The sequence below is a fragment of the Apostichopus japonicus genome, chromosome 8 (assembly GCF_037975245.1).
Source record: "Apostichopus japonicus isolate 1M-3 chromosome 8, ASM3797524v1, whole genome shotgun sequence".
Taxonomy (NCBI): domain Eukaryota; kingdom Metazoa; phylum Echinodermata; class Holothuroidea; order Aspidochirotida; family Stichopodidae; genus Apostichopus; species Apostichopus japonicus.
In genome coordinates, this window is record NC_092568.1 from 22,757,394 (window position 1) to 22,771,997 (window position 14,604).

Genomic DNA, 14,604 nt, shown 5'->3' on the forward strand with positions numbered 1-14,604 from the left:
AGGCCGGCCATCAGTCTTCAGCCCCCCCACTCAAAAGTACCTTCCTACGCCACTGATTTATTGCAAAGTTTAGCAAACAAAAATGGTGGGAGGGGTGGGGGTCGAAACTAATGACATTTAATGCCGTTTGTTTCCCGTTCCACCGCCCTTTCCTTTCCCCTCTGTCCGTCCGGATATCATCCCCTTTGGAAGGAAGAAAATGAAACACATATACCTCGCAATAACAATTATACCGACTTGTACAGACCAGGGGCTTTAATTCAGTTGCAATAAGAATAAAATTGTTTACTTTCCAATTGAAACTCTATAGCAGCAAAATTCTCGGAACACCGTCGAAGAATGTTTCAGAAAGTTCTTTGACAATGACATTTTCAATGACTTGTTTATAACCTCCAAGTCACCGAAATCATGACGTGATTGGAAAGAGCGTAACCAATCATATTGCAGATCTTGTGGAAAAGCGACCTCCATTGAACTGGAACTAGCTGCAGCCAGTAGCAGATTACGTCATTACTAGAACAGAAACACACACATCGACAACAGCTCAGTACAGAATAGTTTAAAACCATACAATCCTTAGCAGTGTTCTGAGACTGTATGCGTACGTACTGGCCGGTTACATTAAACGATAGGACAGCAGGAGTAACATAGCACGAGAACCACGATAACATTTTCTTTTGCATAAAAAAACATAACTATAATCTGTTGTTCCTTACCTGGTCCTCCCATGGAATTATTCACATTGGATTAATTATTTAACATTTTTCTACAAGAGTACTGGGATTAAAAAAATTACATGCCGAAGATGTCAACCGCTCCAAAAGAAAAGAGACGGTAAGGAAATGAAATAGCCTAGCCTACATTAGTTAGGCCTAAGCCTCAATATGACCTAGCTTTGAATCGCCTGTAATACCGTTAGGCCTGCTAATACCCACGTTTGTATTAGTACAGATTTACCTTAATTGCCTACGTAAATCGTTACACTAGATCAGTCTGTCATCTGCTGTAGAAATGTTTATAACTTTTGATGGGCTTGTTTAAGGTTTCTGCCTTAGTGTAACTTAAGGCCTAGTTTTTTTTTCACAACAGGGTCTGTAGGCCTAGGCTAGGACATGTTGTGATGAGCATATACATGTATTGGTCCTTGTTATGAATATTTCTATACACTGGCCCCTAGTCATGTTGGGAATTTGTGAATCTGATAGGAATGGACAAAAAGATCTTGGATGGCTTCTTAACCAACAAAAGCTAAATTGGCCGATCCAAACCACATCTTTCACTTAGTATAGGGTATGCCTATACTGTACATAATCTGAACCTATGTCTATATTTCAAGGGAATTGTCATGCGGTTTATTGGTTTTCGTCAATGATGACTTATGAAGCCATTATATTTTGAGAAATTTATCACTCTGTTTCGAAAAAGGAAATTGCAAAAAATGCCCACTTTCCAACATGTATTGTATACTTACAAAGAAAAGAAAAGAAAAACAATGCTAATTCTCAAGTTGTATGTTCAACAGTGGTAATGTATGACAAAGCAACAATCTGTTTGGCCAAAACTCCTGTTTTGTGATTATATCTAGAAACCAGGCAGTTTCTTGGTTTGTATATCATTCAAAATAAAGGGAAAAAGACGCTAAATATTTTAACATGTGATCACCAGTTAACAGCATTTGCAGTTTGCACTTTTTTGTCCTCTCGATTGGCACATAATGGAATATTTAAGAACTAAGATATTATAGGCATTGTGTTTCTTGTTTCATTGCGAGGCATATATCTTTTTTTTCACACGTCTGTGAAATTTTGTCCACAAAAGGAAATTTTTTTTTGTATTGTAATAAATAAAAATCAAGGTGAAATTCTGAAATGGAAAATGTTTGGTTAAAGCCATAGAAATCTTTCGTGGGTAACAATGAGGCATTATTGTATGACAATGGATTTTGTGTTTGTCTTTCTGAATCCAACCTACTATTGCAAGCCAATGTTTCAGAAAGTCTTTCTTCCAATGGCTGCCAATATTTGAAAATAACTGCACAGTAAAATGATGATCGCTTCAGGCAGAGTACATTATTCCTTATTTCCAAGTAGCCTTACAAATAGTCATCATTTAAGAGAAAGGAAGGATAAACAAAATTAACATTTCTAGGCCTAAACTGTTTGTATCTCCTTGATGGTAGGAAAGAAGGTACTGTAGAGCTCTGTGCATTTGGAGGAGACTGTACTGTACCTGAGCAACTTGCAATTGTGTTGCACAGTAGAACTTTAAAGTAGAGCTTTTCAATAGAAGAATGATTTAAATGAGTGCTATGAGTAGTAGATACATGTGCAGTAGTGACTTCACTAACCTACTTGTAAAGTTAAGGAAATGTTTTAAGCTATATATTTGTGCATAGTTGTCCTACATTTTAAGTCAAAGATTTTTAAGGGTATTCTGTAATGTAGGCAAACTGTGATGGATTGAGCTTTCTTCAGATATATATCTTGAAGCAAAGGACTCTTGGCATTGTTGATATTTTCTGTGTTTACGTGTTCTCTGATGTAACAACAGTAACACTTTTGATCGTCCACTCTTCTTTGCAGCAATTCCGAGAAGCGTAAAGAGAAATCCCGTAATGCTGCAAGATGTCGACGGGAGAAAGAGACAGATCTATTCTACCAGCTCGGTCACATGCTACCCTTACCACACAACGTCTGCTCGACGTTAGACAAAGCTGGAATCATGAGACTCGTTCTCTGCCAACTGAAAATTGACAAACTTTTATCAGGTAATAATATGACAAAAGTTTTGTTTTGATGTCTGTTCTCGCACAAGGCTTGTTAAACTAGTAAGGTTTGCACCGTTTCCTAACCTTAGTACTCTCTGAATGCACAATGTGCATTTCAAAGGTCAACTCCACTTAAAGTTCACTCTTTGGGAGAAATAGGGGGGGGAGGGTTGGGGGAAGGCATGATGTTGGGGTGGGAGGGGGTTTGAATACTAACTACAATACTGACAGCAAAATTTGTCTGTCAGAAGGTTAACATAAATATTTTAGAATTGTTTACGTCCAAATTGGATAAATCATGTTTTGGGTTATTTAAATTTTTATATTATGGCCTACATACCAAAGCAGAAAAAAAAAAACAGACAGTCAAAATCACCTTGCTGAGTTGAATGTTACAGAAAGTGTTTTTCTCAAGCAGTGAGCGTTTCTTAATTTTTAAGAATTCATCTCAGTAGCTCGCTGAGCTTGTTACGTGATTGAAAAATCAACTAATCAAATTTGCAGTACTAAGCAAACTTAATTCCTTGTCAGGTTATCCTGCTGGTTTAACCATGTACAATAACTGCCTTCCATGCTGGTTGTGTTTTCTAATATCATGAGAGTTCTTGTTTTTTCTCTTATGACAGCTGAGTCTGGTCAAGATATCAAATTGGAGGAAGAAATGGATACTTCAGAGAAGGAGCTGAAAATTGCAGAAAAGGAGCAGATGTTGGAATCCCTCTACCCCAAAGCTCTTGAGGGGTTTCTGCTGGTACTCTCCAAGGAAGGGGACATTGTCTTCCTCTCAGACAATGTCTCCAGATACCTTGGACTTGCCCAGGTATGTTTGAACAGGACTATTTAGTCTGTCACAAATTTACCAAGTTCTCCGGTGGACAACAACTATATTTGTTTGGCCAAATGAAGTATTGTGACAAAATTGATAATAGAAGATTTTACTACTTATTTATTTCAGTGTTTTCATTTCAATCCATTGAGTTGTCTCAGGACTATAAAGCAATTGCTTGATGTCATTGAGCTAATCAATTCACAAAATCTTCCAATTCTGCTGACAAGCTGTCACTTGTTTCTCCTCCTTCTAGGGAAGTTTCTGGCTTTCCTTAGGGTCACCAAGACTTCCTTTTTGAAAATTGTCTGTGCAGCAAAGTTGTCCAACAAGGTTAATGTGGAAAGAATGGTGTGACTGAGTAGTACGTAACATTACTGAAAACTGGTTGCCTCGTGGACAAGCTCCAGGACTGTTTTACTGTCAAACGTTTTCAAAACACTTAACATTCTTTAGAGAACTATCATTCCTAATCTTGTTTTATAGTGAGTGACATTAACATCTTTAGTTAGACCATTATAGAGAATGCTTAAGGGGTGTCTTGGAGATGTCAGTCCTCTTGTTTTGAGGTGGGGGGGGTGGGGAAATGAAAATTACAATTGTTATAGAAATAGGGGGAAATCTGTATCGAACGATATTTGGATGTAAATTTTGGGATGTAAATGATTTGCAGAGTTTGTCACCTCACATGTTGCTAAATTAAGATTTGCGTGTGAAGGTTTTGTTTGCACAAAATGTTCTCATGTCACGAAGAAGAAAGTGCGAGTACAGAGCTGGTAGACTACTATATTAAGGCATTGCTCGCTCGCACACAGACACAGACAGACACATGCTTGTCCACATGAGACAATGAGTGTGAGCGCGAACTTTGGATTCTGCACCCTGTGGTGTGTGACTACCATTTTGATACCTCTATCATGTGAAGTGTTTCAGTGAGTTTGTCTCAAGTCAATACCAGGTGTGGTAAGATATCGGTTCATGATAAAATACTACGGGCTCAAGATGAGAGTCCTTATCATTCATGCACTCATGATACTCATCCACCCAATAATATATTTGTTACTGTAGATTATCAATCTGTGATTACCCAGGGTAATGTTAACCACAACGATGTTATCTAATTAAAGTGGCTGTTAACATTTTTGATGTCAATTTCTAGCAGTTTTATCAATCTGACTGTCCGAGTAATTAATCGGGATTACAAAAGTTGCAATCGAAACAAAGGCATGCTATGTGAAATTTTTTGTCGAAAACTGAGCAAAATTAAACCTTTTTTTCCCCCACTAATTGAAAGGATGTACTGTAGAAATTACTACACCTTTGACTTGCATAGCTGAAGGAGACATGTATGTTAACTGTCAAATAAAACAGAGAATTCTGCCAAAATCAAACAAGAGTGCAAAAGTTACTGTACTTGAAATGTGTGTTCTCAACGGAAATTGTTTAATATATAGTAAACAGGACATGGTTGCTTCAACTATCTGTAATGTTAGCCTTTTGAAAGACAGGAAATATAGAGGTTATAGTGTCCTGTGCTTCTGTGTTTCTGTCTAGAAACAGGAAGACATAGTTTGGCTTGTTACCCTGCTGTCAGTTGTACATGGTACAATGGTACATGTAGAGAAATCGTCTGGCTAAAATTCTTGTCGAATTAATACAATTTAAAAGCAACATCAATTTTTTACTGACAGAAAAATGCAAGGTTTCTTTTCTTTTGTCCATTGGAAAATGGCAAATCCACTGCCATTTAGCCAGTGAAGTCAGAATTTTAAGGCCTGTGCTGTAGTGGCCATCGAACAATTTTTGTCTTGTATAGGATAAGTTCAAATATTACATCTTTTGGGCAAAGGTACTTTGTCATGGTCTGTCTATGTTACTGTAGTTTACAATGTACCTGAAAATAAGTTGAAAAAGACACAACTTGCCGATAAACCAAAGAAATGTGGTGTGCATGATGGTAGGTAAAGTTCAGAGGCCGAGGGGTTGTCAGGGGTGGGAATATAAATCCATGATGAGTCACATCAGTGATTATTGAGTGAACCATTTAGAATTATGTAAACAAATTTGTGACTTTTGAGCCTTCCTGAGCATTAGCTGTACACTGACTTCATTAAAGCAGTGTTCTGATATTTTTTGCAACTGAGCATTTTGTCTCCTGGGGTATTGAGTAACCACATTTAAACAAACTTGTACTACTACAGTACTTGTCAATAACAACTAGAAAGGACTATAAGCAAAACCAAACCAAATGGAAATGAAACCATACACAATCAAATGTAAGAACATTGTTGTTTCTCATGAATGATGTTAGTGCTTTGTTCCATTGTGATGCTACTGTATGAAGTAACGGATATTTAAAGCTGGTGTCAGCTGACAATTTACATAAATCATTTGATGACTATATGTATTGTCCCAGAAGCTAAGTATTGATATTTCAAAATACAACCAGCTGCTTTTAAAGTCTTTGTGTCCATCGACTCAAGTGCTCAGATGATAAACAGACATTAACATGTAATATATTACTTCTTAAATTTGAATATTCAACAGATTGATCTGTTGGGCCAGAGTATTTATGAATATTCACACCCTTGCGACCACGAGGAGCTCCGAGAGCAGCTGTCGGACCGTCCTGGCCTAAACTACATATCGTCCAAACCAGAGAGGGAGCATCACTCGTTTCTGATGCGCATGAAGTGTACGCTGACACCCAAAGGGAAAAACGTCAACCTGAAATCAGCAACATACAAGGTATGCACATATCATGAAGGAGTGGCAGTAACTTGTAAAACTAGCAACTTGTGAGTAATTATGTCATGAGGATTAAGTAAAGAGTTACAGATCTTTGGGCAGGCAGGCAGTGCAAGTTTTTATGGTCATCTGAAAGGACCAAATATTTGTCAGTCAAGTGGTCTTCCAAAGATACAACAAACAGATGTCAAAGAAACTGTAAACCTGCTTTCAGGAACAGTTTCCTTTAATCTTTGGCTAAACTGCTGTTGTTCATTGTATGATGCATAATGTTGTATCCTTTGTGCAGGTTATTTTTCACTGTATTAAGAGGATGGATATTCTACCTGACTCCAATGATTGTTCCATCGATAAGTTCTGAAGGTTATTGTGGATGAAATTATTTGAAAGGAAATAACTTGTGACACTATGATTACTGTGTAGTCAGGTGAAGCCATACAAAAGTGCCCTAAGCATACAAAATGAACTTTCCTTGGCACCAAAAATAATTGCCATACTCAGCTGCAAATAGTAGTGGAAAGTTTATTGCCTGTATTAATAAAGAGAGCACAGTGCAGTGACATTACCAACTATGTTAAGCTTAGATGTGAGCAATCAATTTCACTCCAGGATTTCTAACAAGGTCTGACTTCATGAATTGATTTGATGTACTTGTTTTGTCCTGTCCTTGAACAACATTGGAGATAACATTTCAAACTGGGTGAATTTGTGTATGAACTGTTTCTGAGAAAAAACTTTCATCAACGCTCAGTTGGCATTCATCCAAAACAGCAAAATGGAATTTCTTTTGTAAAAAACTTGCTCCATATATGCAAATTTTATGCACCATAGAGAGGCATCCTTGACCTGATATGACCCTGTGCAACAATTTCCAAAGTAGTAATTTGAACAGCAGAATGCAGCTTTAATTACTTCAAAAGGATAGTGTTTGTCGTCTGTTGCTCAGATTGCTTCTTAAGCTCAGCGAATTCCATTTGTTGATTGTAAAAATCTATTTTGCCGCACGCTTTGACGTCACTGCATGTCTTGTTTTTCGTCAACAGTATATTGTGAGTTGGTTTATGTGTGACAAGCTGTGTAGGCTCAGAATTGGTTTTGTGTGTGCTCAGAATGTCTAACAAAGGAAGATACTAACAAATGTCATAGAACTGTTAAGTCTAAGTGATCATATACATTAAAGGTATGCCTGTAAAGTACGGGCATAACGCGATAACTTTCTACGAAGAATAAACAGTTATCTCCTAAAGTCTGCAACTAACTTTGTAATCAGTTACACTGTGATGTCAATATAATTTACATACTGTACATATCTCTTCTGCAAGGAGGTAGGTCACTTTGGGAGATCAATTTCCCTCTGAGAGGAAGAATGTAGATATAACGTGGGGACATGTTAGTTTGGTTGCTCATAGATATCCAAATCAGGTTAGTTTTGGACTAGCAGATTATGTAGGAAGGGTTGTAGCATGGATCCTTTCACATTATAAGCTTTTACTTCTAAAAAGATGCCTTAAAACAAGAAAAAGAAAAGTAGAATGAGCTTTGTGAAAGGAAAAAACGCCTTTGCTTAAATGTATACATGTACATTACAATATTTCGAAACAGTAGGCATACTTACTATAACTATATCATTTAAAATGTTTTTCATAATGAGCCGTTGTAACCAAATGTCCTTAATTATAACTTAACTAAAATTTTTGATGAATTGCAGAAAATGGCTATGTATACATACTAACTAGTTTCAGTATGATTTGCACATTTACAGACTTACAAAAATATATTTCATACCGCAGATCTCCTTGCTTCCTGGTTATCGTTCCTATATAAACTATATCACAGCCGTGAAATGACAAACACTATATCTGTATGTACACTACTGTAGTTATGCAGAGGTTGTTATGTTCAGCAACACATTAGTACAGTAAAGGTCCCCAACTGTTAATAAATTTGCCATGACATTTTGACAGGTGGTACCACTTGTTTTTGTATTTAAAATATTACAGTTAATTCATCTAGGCCTCTGAAATACAAGATCTGGGTTGACTGCATGAATGAGGTGATATATTTTACCGCTTAACCCTCACCCCTGAGGTGGTGCCTGTAACTATCATGAGACCTGCATAAGGTTTGTAATATTACACGAATGCTGATGTTTTCATCGGGATGTTCAGACTGTGTTTTGTATCCCCCAAGATTTCAGTCTGTCTTCACTGTTCTAGAAATTTCTATTGTCGTGTCTCACCATGATTTGGTATCATAGATATTACAGGTGTATGCAACAGAATTTGCCAAAGTGAATTTTTATGTGATGTCAACAACTTTGGACAGTTCTTGTTAGGTTGGGCTGATAAATGCCGCAAAACTTTCTAGGAAAAAAATAATCCCTTCTGGTTTCTAAACCCAATAACAATGGTTTCTACAGTAGGTTGCAAGGTGAGACAATACTGTACGGTTTCCATGTGAGTCACTCCTGGTTGTTAGGATAAGTGGTAGTCTTCTTACAAGATCAAAGGTAGGGTGATCCCTCTTGGCTTGGGTAATATGTATTTATGCTCTAAAAAATGTTGGAGTTATATTCTTTCATTTGTCATACAGTTGACTTTCTGGTTTTAGAAAGAAAGTCTTCTAGCTTCTATGTGGGATGAACTTCTCTGGCATCAGAGTTATATTAATTTCTTTTCAAGTTTGCCTGGAGGTAAATCCCTCCTGGAGTTTATCCACGTTTTTGGTTTCCTTTCCATGACAGCGAAGTGAACCCATGATGTAGGCAGGAAGCCAATGGAAACAGTCAGGGATCTGTAGTGAGTTCCAAAAGTTCAGACTCATGCCAAAGTTTAAGTTACCTTTGCCAATTGCAAGAAAAGAATTTAAGAAAGCATTCTGTTTTTTGTACTCTGATGCAAGTTAACATGTAAATGTGTTTACAGTATTTGACTGCCATGAGTTTCAGTCTTGGAAACTAAAAGTGATTTTAAATTATGCCAATGTATGAATATGCACAGTTTTTCAAAATTATTAAATTAGTTATTACAGTCACCATGGTAGCAATATTCTAGTTCAAGATCATTGTATGTACTCTTTTGTAAGCTGTGCTAATCTGCAGAGGCTTTAAGTACAGAAAGATGTACAGAAAAAAAAAATTGAGATTTATTTTGAAATGTTTCCAAGACTTCCAATGCTGGAACTCATGCATGGACTATCTAGAAGGTTGGATATGATTAATCCTATTCTCTTTAATTGTGGATATATAACTTATTATACAACACCTAATTATATTCCGGCCATTTGATTGGTCAATTGCTCGTCGATTGCATGCAAAATCCGCTCTATTGCACTCTATGAAATAGAACCATGTGTGATACTTTTTTGATAGCACTTTTTTCAATGGTAAGAGAGCAGAGAAACCTGTCTGTTCAAAGCAATCTGTTGCATGAGTGCATTTTACATCCAATTATATCCAAATTTGAAGGTATTGTATAAAACAAATAATGAATGGTTTCCATTCGTGCAATAGTGCAAATATTTTATTCGTTGAAAGATGTAATTTGTTCCATTCAACGAGGCGACGCCACGTTGAATGGAACAAATTACATCTTTCAACTCATGAAATATTTGCACTATTGCACGAATGGAAACCATTCATTATTTGTATACTATTGAATGATACACAGAGGACATCTATAAGTCTTTGTTAACATACTTACAGTATAGTGACATACAGCTGGTGTTTTTTTATGTCTACAGGTGAAAGGTCAGTTGTATTGTTCCTTTACTTTGCTTTGCCTGAATAATTTTCTTTCAGCACCTATTGGTAGTACCTGCATATTTTTGGCAGGTATAGTGGTTAGCTGTTTATCTCAATTTGTGACAATCCCTGTTAATCTCAATACATACTGTACCACAGCTATCATTCTTGTGGCTTGGCTGTAAACTGAAAATATCCCTTTAGATATTTTCAAAGGATTTCTCCACAAATGTTTTGAGCAGTGGTGTGATGTTCTAATATCCTGGATATTACCCTCTATTAGTATCCAATTTATCAATTAGCATTTGTGTATAGGAGTACTTTACTCCAAATTTGGTGGTTTTGTTGCATTGGAGGAGAATAAGTACTTTTGTGGGAACTATCGAAAGTCAGTGTTTGGAACTGTAGAATTTTATCCATAACTCTCATCTCTCTTGCCATGGAAATTTGCAATTTAGATTTAATAAAAAGGAGGGTTTTATATCCATTTTATATTTTATTTTTTAGTGTATATTCAATAAAAATGAGTCATTAGTATTGATCAATTCTCAGGCTGCTGTATGATACAGTATATTAACATTTGTTTGAACTTAGTTATCGTTTCCTCCCAGCATCCCCTAGAAGAAAAAAAAGAAGAAAAAAAAGAAGAAAAAAAAGAAGAAAAAGGAAAAAATAATCCAATCGATGAAAATCAATTGGCAAGCAGCCATTGTTTTAAGAACATCTGTGAGATCGCTTTCCTTTTAGCTCCAGTTGAGACTCAATATCAAGTTTTTTGACAAATTTGTTGGCAGTGCCAATTTTGAACTTCTTTCAGAACCACCTCCTATTCCAAAGTACATACTTTTTTTGCCTTGTTTCTTCGATCTCAAGTGAGCCTCGGGGAAATCTGTAGGTTTTTGTCTGGCATGAAGTACAAAGTACAGGATACTTTGAAGATGGAAAAGATATGAAAGAACACCAGAATCTTCTTCTCTGGTTCAAGTGGAGATAGGTCCATATGATATTTCTCAACTGATCATAGTACAGTACCTATTTTCGGCTGAGAGTGATATATGGCAGATCTGTTTGATAAAGACTCGATATATATATATATATATATATATATATATATATATATATATATATATATATATATATATATATATATATATATTTATATATATATATATATATATATATATATATATATATATATATATATATATATATTTATATATATATATGTGCGTGTGTGTGTGTGTGTATTGTGCACATTTTGACTGCAGGTGAATCCTCTCTTTTTATTTGCATTCATGTTTTGTCTGGAGTAAGCTAACCTTGTGGGACATTTGGCACAGTCAGAGATAAGATTTGGAGCATAACTGTTTACTAGATAACAGTAAGGTACTGTACATACTGTAGAGGACTGATTCTGTAAGATGGATTTGTCAAGTAGTATTTCAACTTTAATTTTAGATGTTTGATCAGAAAAGTTTAGCATTAATATACCGTATGAGTAATGCTATTATTCACTTCAGACCACAGTCTGTGTGCTGTGTGAATAAATACATTGTCTCGAATTCTGGTTGGTATCAAGTGGCAAGGTGCAATAAAGGGAAACCATGAGTTAGACTGTATTCCTTCAGGTGTAATGATGTTGACTATTTAACCCTGTCACAATTAAGAAATGTGGGTAGAAACAGTGTGAACGTCACTTAACATAACAGCAACTGTTGCTGACATGAATAGTCTTGTATTCCCAATGTTGTAATAATAATATTGGGCACTTGGAACTGAGTGTATTTTACTTCACATCCTCATTCACATGTCTCCTCACAACATAAGCACTATCCCTTTACTGCACGGAAAATAGTGCAAAAGTGACTTAAAGAATACAAAAACTGTGTCCATGATAATGATAATTTCTAGATCTTCTTAAAAATGGGTGGTTTAATATTGGGCATGTGAAAGTGAGTGTATTTACTGTACTTCACTCCCCTCCATCCTGTTTCCATTTGTCGATACATGTACTCACATCGATGAGAGTCTGTAGATAGCAGATTACCACAATATTTTAGTTGTAATCCTTTGAGATTGGTCGATTTGGAAGGGAAAAAAGTGGACAATGACACTGCAGTAAAGGTCAATGGGAGTGCAGTACTAAAATGTTACTAATTTTTGTAAGTTTACAGTAGTTGATTTTGGTACATACTGTATGTAGAATGGAGACAGGTAAGTATTGTAAATAACCCAAACCAGTAAGCTTTGAGGTTTTTAAGCCAGCTTTCTCATTGACATGTCCCCTCAAGTCGCTAGTATTGTGTCCCCTGAAGTCGCTAGTATTGTATCCCCTGAAGTCGCTATTATTGTATCCCCTGAAGTCGCTAGTATTGTATCCCCTGAAGTCGCTAGTATTGTATCCCCTGAAGTCGCTAGTATTGTATCCCCTGAAGTCGCTAGTATTGTATCCCCTGAAGTTGCTAGTATTGTGTCCCCTCAAGTCGCTAGTATTGTATCCCCTCAAGTCGCTAGTATTGTATCCCCTGAAGTCGCTAGTATTGTATCCCCTGAAGTTGCTAGTATTGTATCCCCTCAAGTCGCTAGTATTGTATCCCCTGAAGTTGCTAGTATTGTATCCACCCTCAGGTCGCTAGTACTGTGTCTCCTCAAGTCGCTAGTATTTTCCCTTTTCAGTGTCGTAAGAGCACTTGAACTGATAATATGTGTTTTTGTCACTGAACACCCACCCTTGTTAGCGACCAGTGTGAAACCATCTATGAGCGATGAATATGACCTTGTGCACAGTTATCAGTGCTGCCTACTGTTACTGTAGCGGCATGGACTTTATATTCTCAAGTGATCTTTGACATTTATTCATTGTGCTCTCATGGTTTTGGCTTTACTATATTAATTATGATCTACTGTAAGACAAAGTGATTGTTGTATTTGTATCGTTATTACCATGGTTTGGCTGGATACGTTGGAATATTGACCAATCAGATTGAAGAGTATACAAAAGAGTGGTTTGTGTCTGTCTCTTGTGCATGGGGTAACATACACCTGGATACATACATGTGTTAGTCTCTTTGAATCTGCTTATAAATACATTAGCTTCTTTCCGCATTAAACCTCTGTTTTCGTTACCCCATTTTTTACGGTTGTCTCCCGTCTCAAATTTTTCAGGTTGTCCAGTGCACTGGCCACATCAAGTTGTCCAAATCAGAGGCCACACCGTTCGGACAGCTCAGACCCCCTGTCCCCTGTATGGTTCTGGTGGCATCACCCATACCCCACCCTGTGAACATTGAGACGCCGCTCGACACTAAAACTTTCATGACGAGACACAGCATGGATATGAAATTCACAGACTGCGATGAAAGGTAGGCACTTGTGAAAATGTTTATGTTATTTTAAGATTCCAAAACTCTTCTCAACAGAAACTGGGGAGAGAAATGTAAGAGTGGGGTTGGATTTCACAGGCAGTGATGGATTTATTCTCGAGAAGGTTAAAAAGCTTGTTCATGGTGTAATCAAAACTCTCTTTTGACAGAGAACCAAAAACATCTCTTTCATAAGTTCTCACTTTATTTATTAGGGTAAGGCATTCTTTATATTGTAAACAGTTTTGCTCTTTAGAATAAGGCTTGTAAACAATTTATAACAAAGGTTTTCACCTTTTTTCATCAGACCTGGTGATCACTGGGTCTTTTTAGTTTAAGCTCCTGCGTTAATGGAAAGGATAAAGTCTCTCTAACACAAACACAATCTTTATGTAGATCTGTATTTAATATATGATCTACAGTGACTATCTAGACTCCCCTCCCCCCCCTCCAAGCTTTCGGTGCTGCTTCAAAGAATCTATGGTACATTTCTAGCAGGCGTTGATAAATCTTCTTTTGCAAGAAGACCTCGAATCTGAAGCTTACATGCTGAAATAATAGGGCATATAATATAAGAAAAAGTTGCAGTTACATAGCCTGCCTCCAAAAGGCCTCCACTGTAGCATTGAGAGTGTTGTGGTCAAGTGGTTAAGGCAAGTGGACTTGTGGTCTAAGATATGCATGTTTGAGTCCTGCCCAGATGGTTATGTTGTGTCCTTCGGCAAGGCACTTCTTCTCCAGTGCCTGTCTTCACCTAGGTGTATAAATGGGGACCTGTGAGATAAATTGTTTAGTTGGGCACTATTTAGCTGCTGCCATATGGAGGGATTGTCTCTATGTTTGACAGCTAGTTTTGTGATGCGCCTTGAGACCGTTTTTGTTGGATGAGTCTGTGCTTGATAAATCTAAATATTATTATTGTTATTAGTACTAGTGCTAAAATCTTGTGCTAGATTTGCCCCATGCTTAGAGAATGTGAGTGAGAGTACAAATCCATGAGGGCTAGTACGGGTACAGGCAGTTACATTATATATATGAGTACGTAATCACTTCAAGTCTGGTGTCATTATGTACGTAACTAGCTATGTAGAATTAATATTTGTTGATAAGTATTCAGCCACTGGAAAGCCTGTAAGAAGTTCCGAACTCATTTTTGAAG

The 14,604-nt window shown here is 36.8% G+C and overlaps 1 protein-coding gene across 2 annotated transcripts in view; it reads left to right on the top strand.

Annotated features, from left to right (window-relative positions):
• The first annotated feature begins 497 nt into the window (after window positions 1-497).
• The window catches only part of LOC139971086 (hypoxia-inducible factor 1-alpha-like), a 30,342-nt gene continuing 16,235 nt past the window's right edge, over window positions 498-14,604 (top strand). Inside the window, exons 1-5 of one of the 2 annotated variants that reach the window (XM_071977272.1) lie at window positions 498-834; window positions 2,583-2,767; window positions 3,394-3,587; window positions 6,141-6,341; window positions 13,249-13,445. In XM_071977272.1, the coding sequence (XP_071833373.1) occupies window positions 797-834; window positions 2,583-2,767; window positions 3,394-3,587; window positions 6,141-6,341; window positions 13,249-13,445 (815 nt within the window). In that variant the 5' untranslated portion in view covers window positions 498-796. The remainder of the gene's footprint in view (window positions 835-2,582; window positions 2,768-3,393; window positions 3,588-6,140; window positions 6,342-13,248; window positions 13,446-14,604) is intronic. The other variant, XM_071977273.1, reaches the window with a different exon arrangement.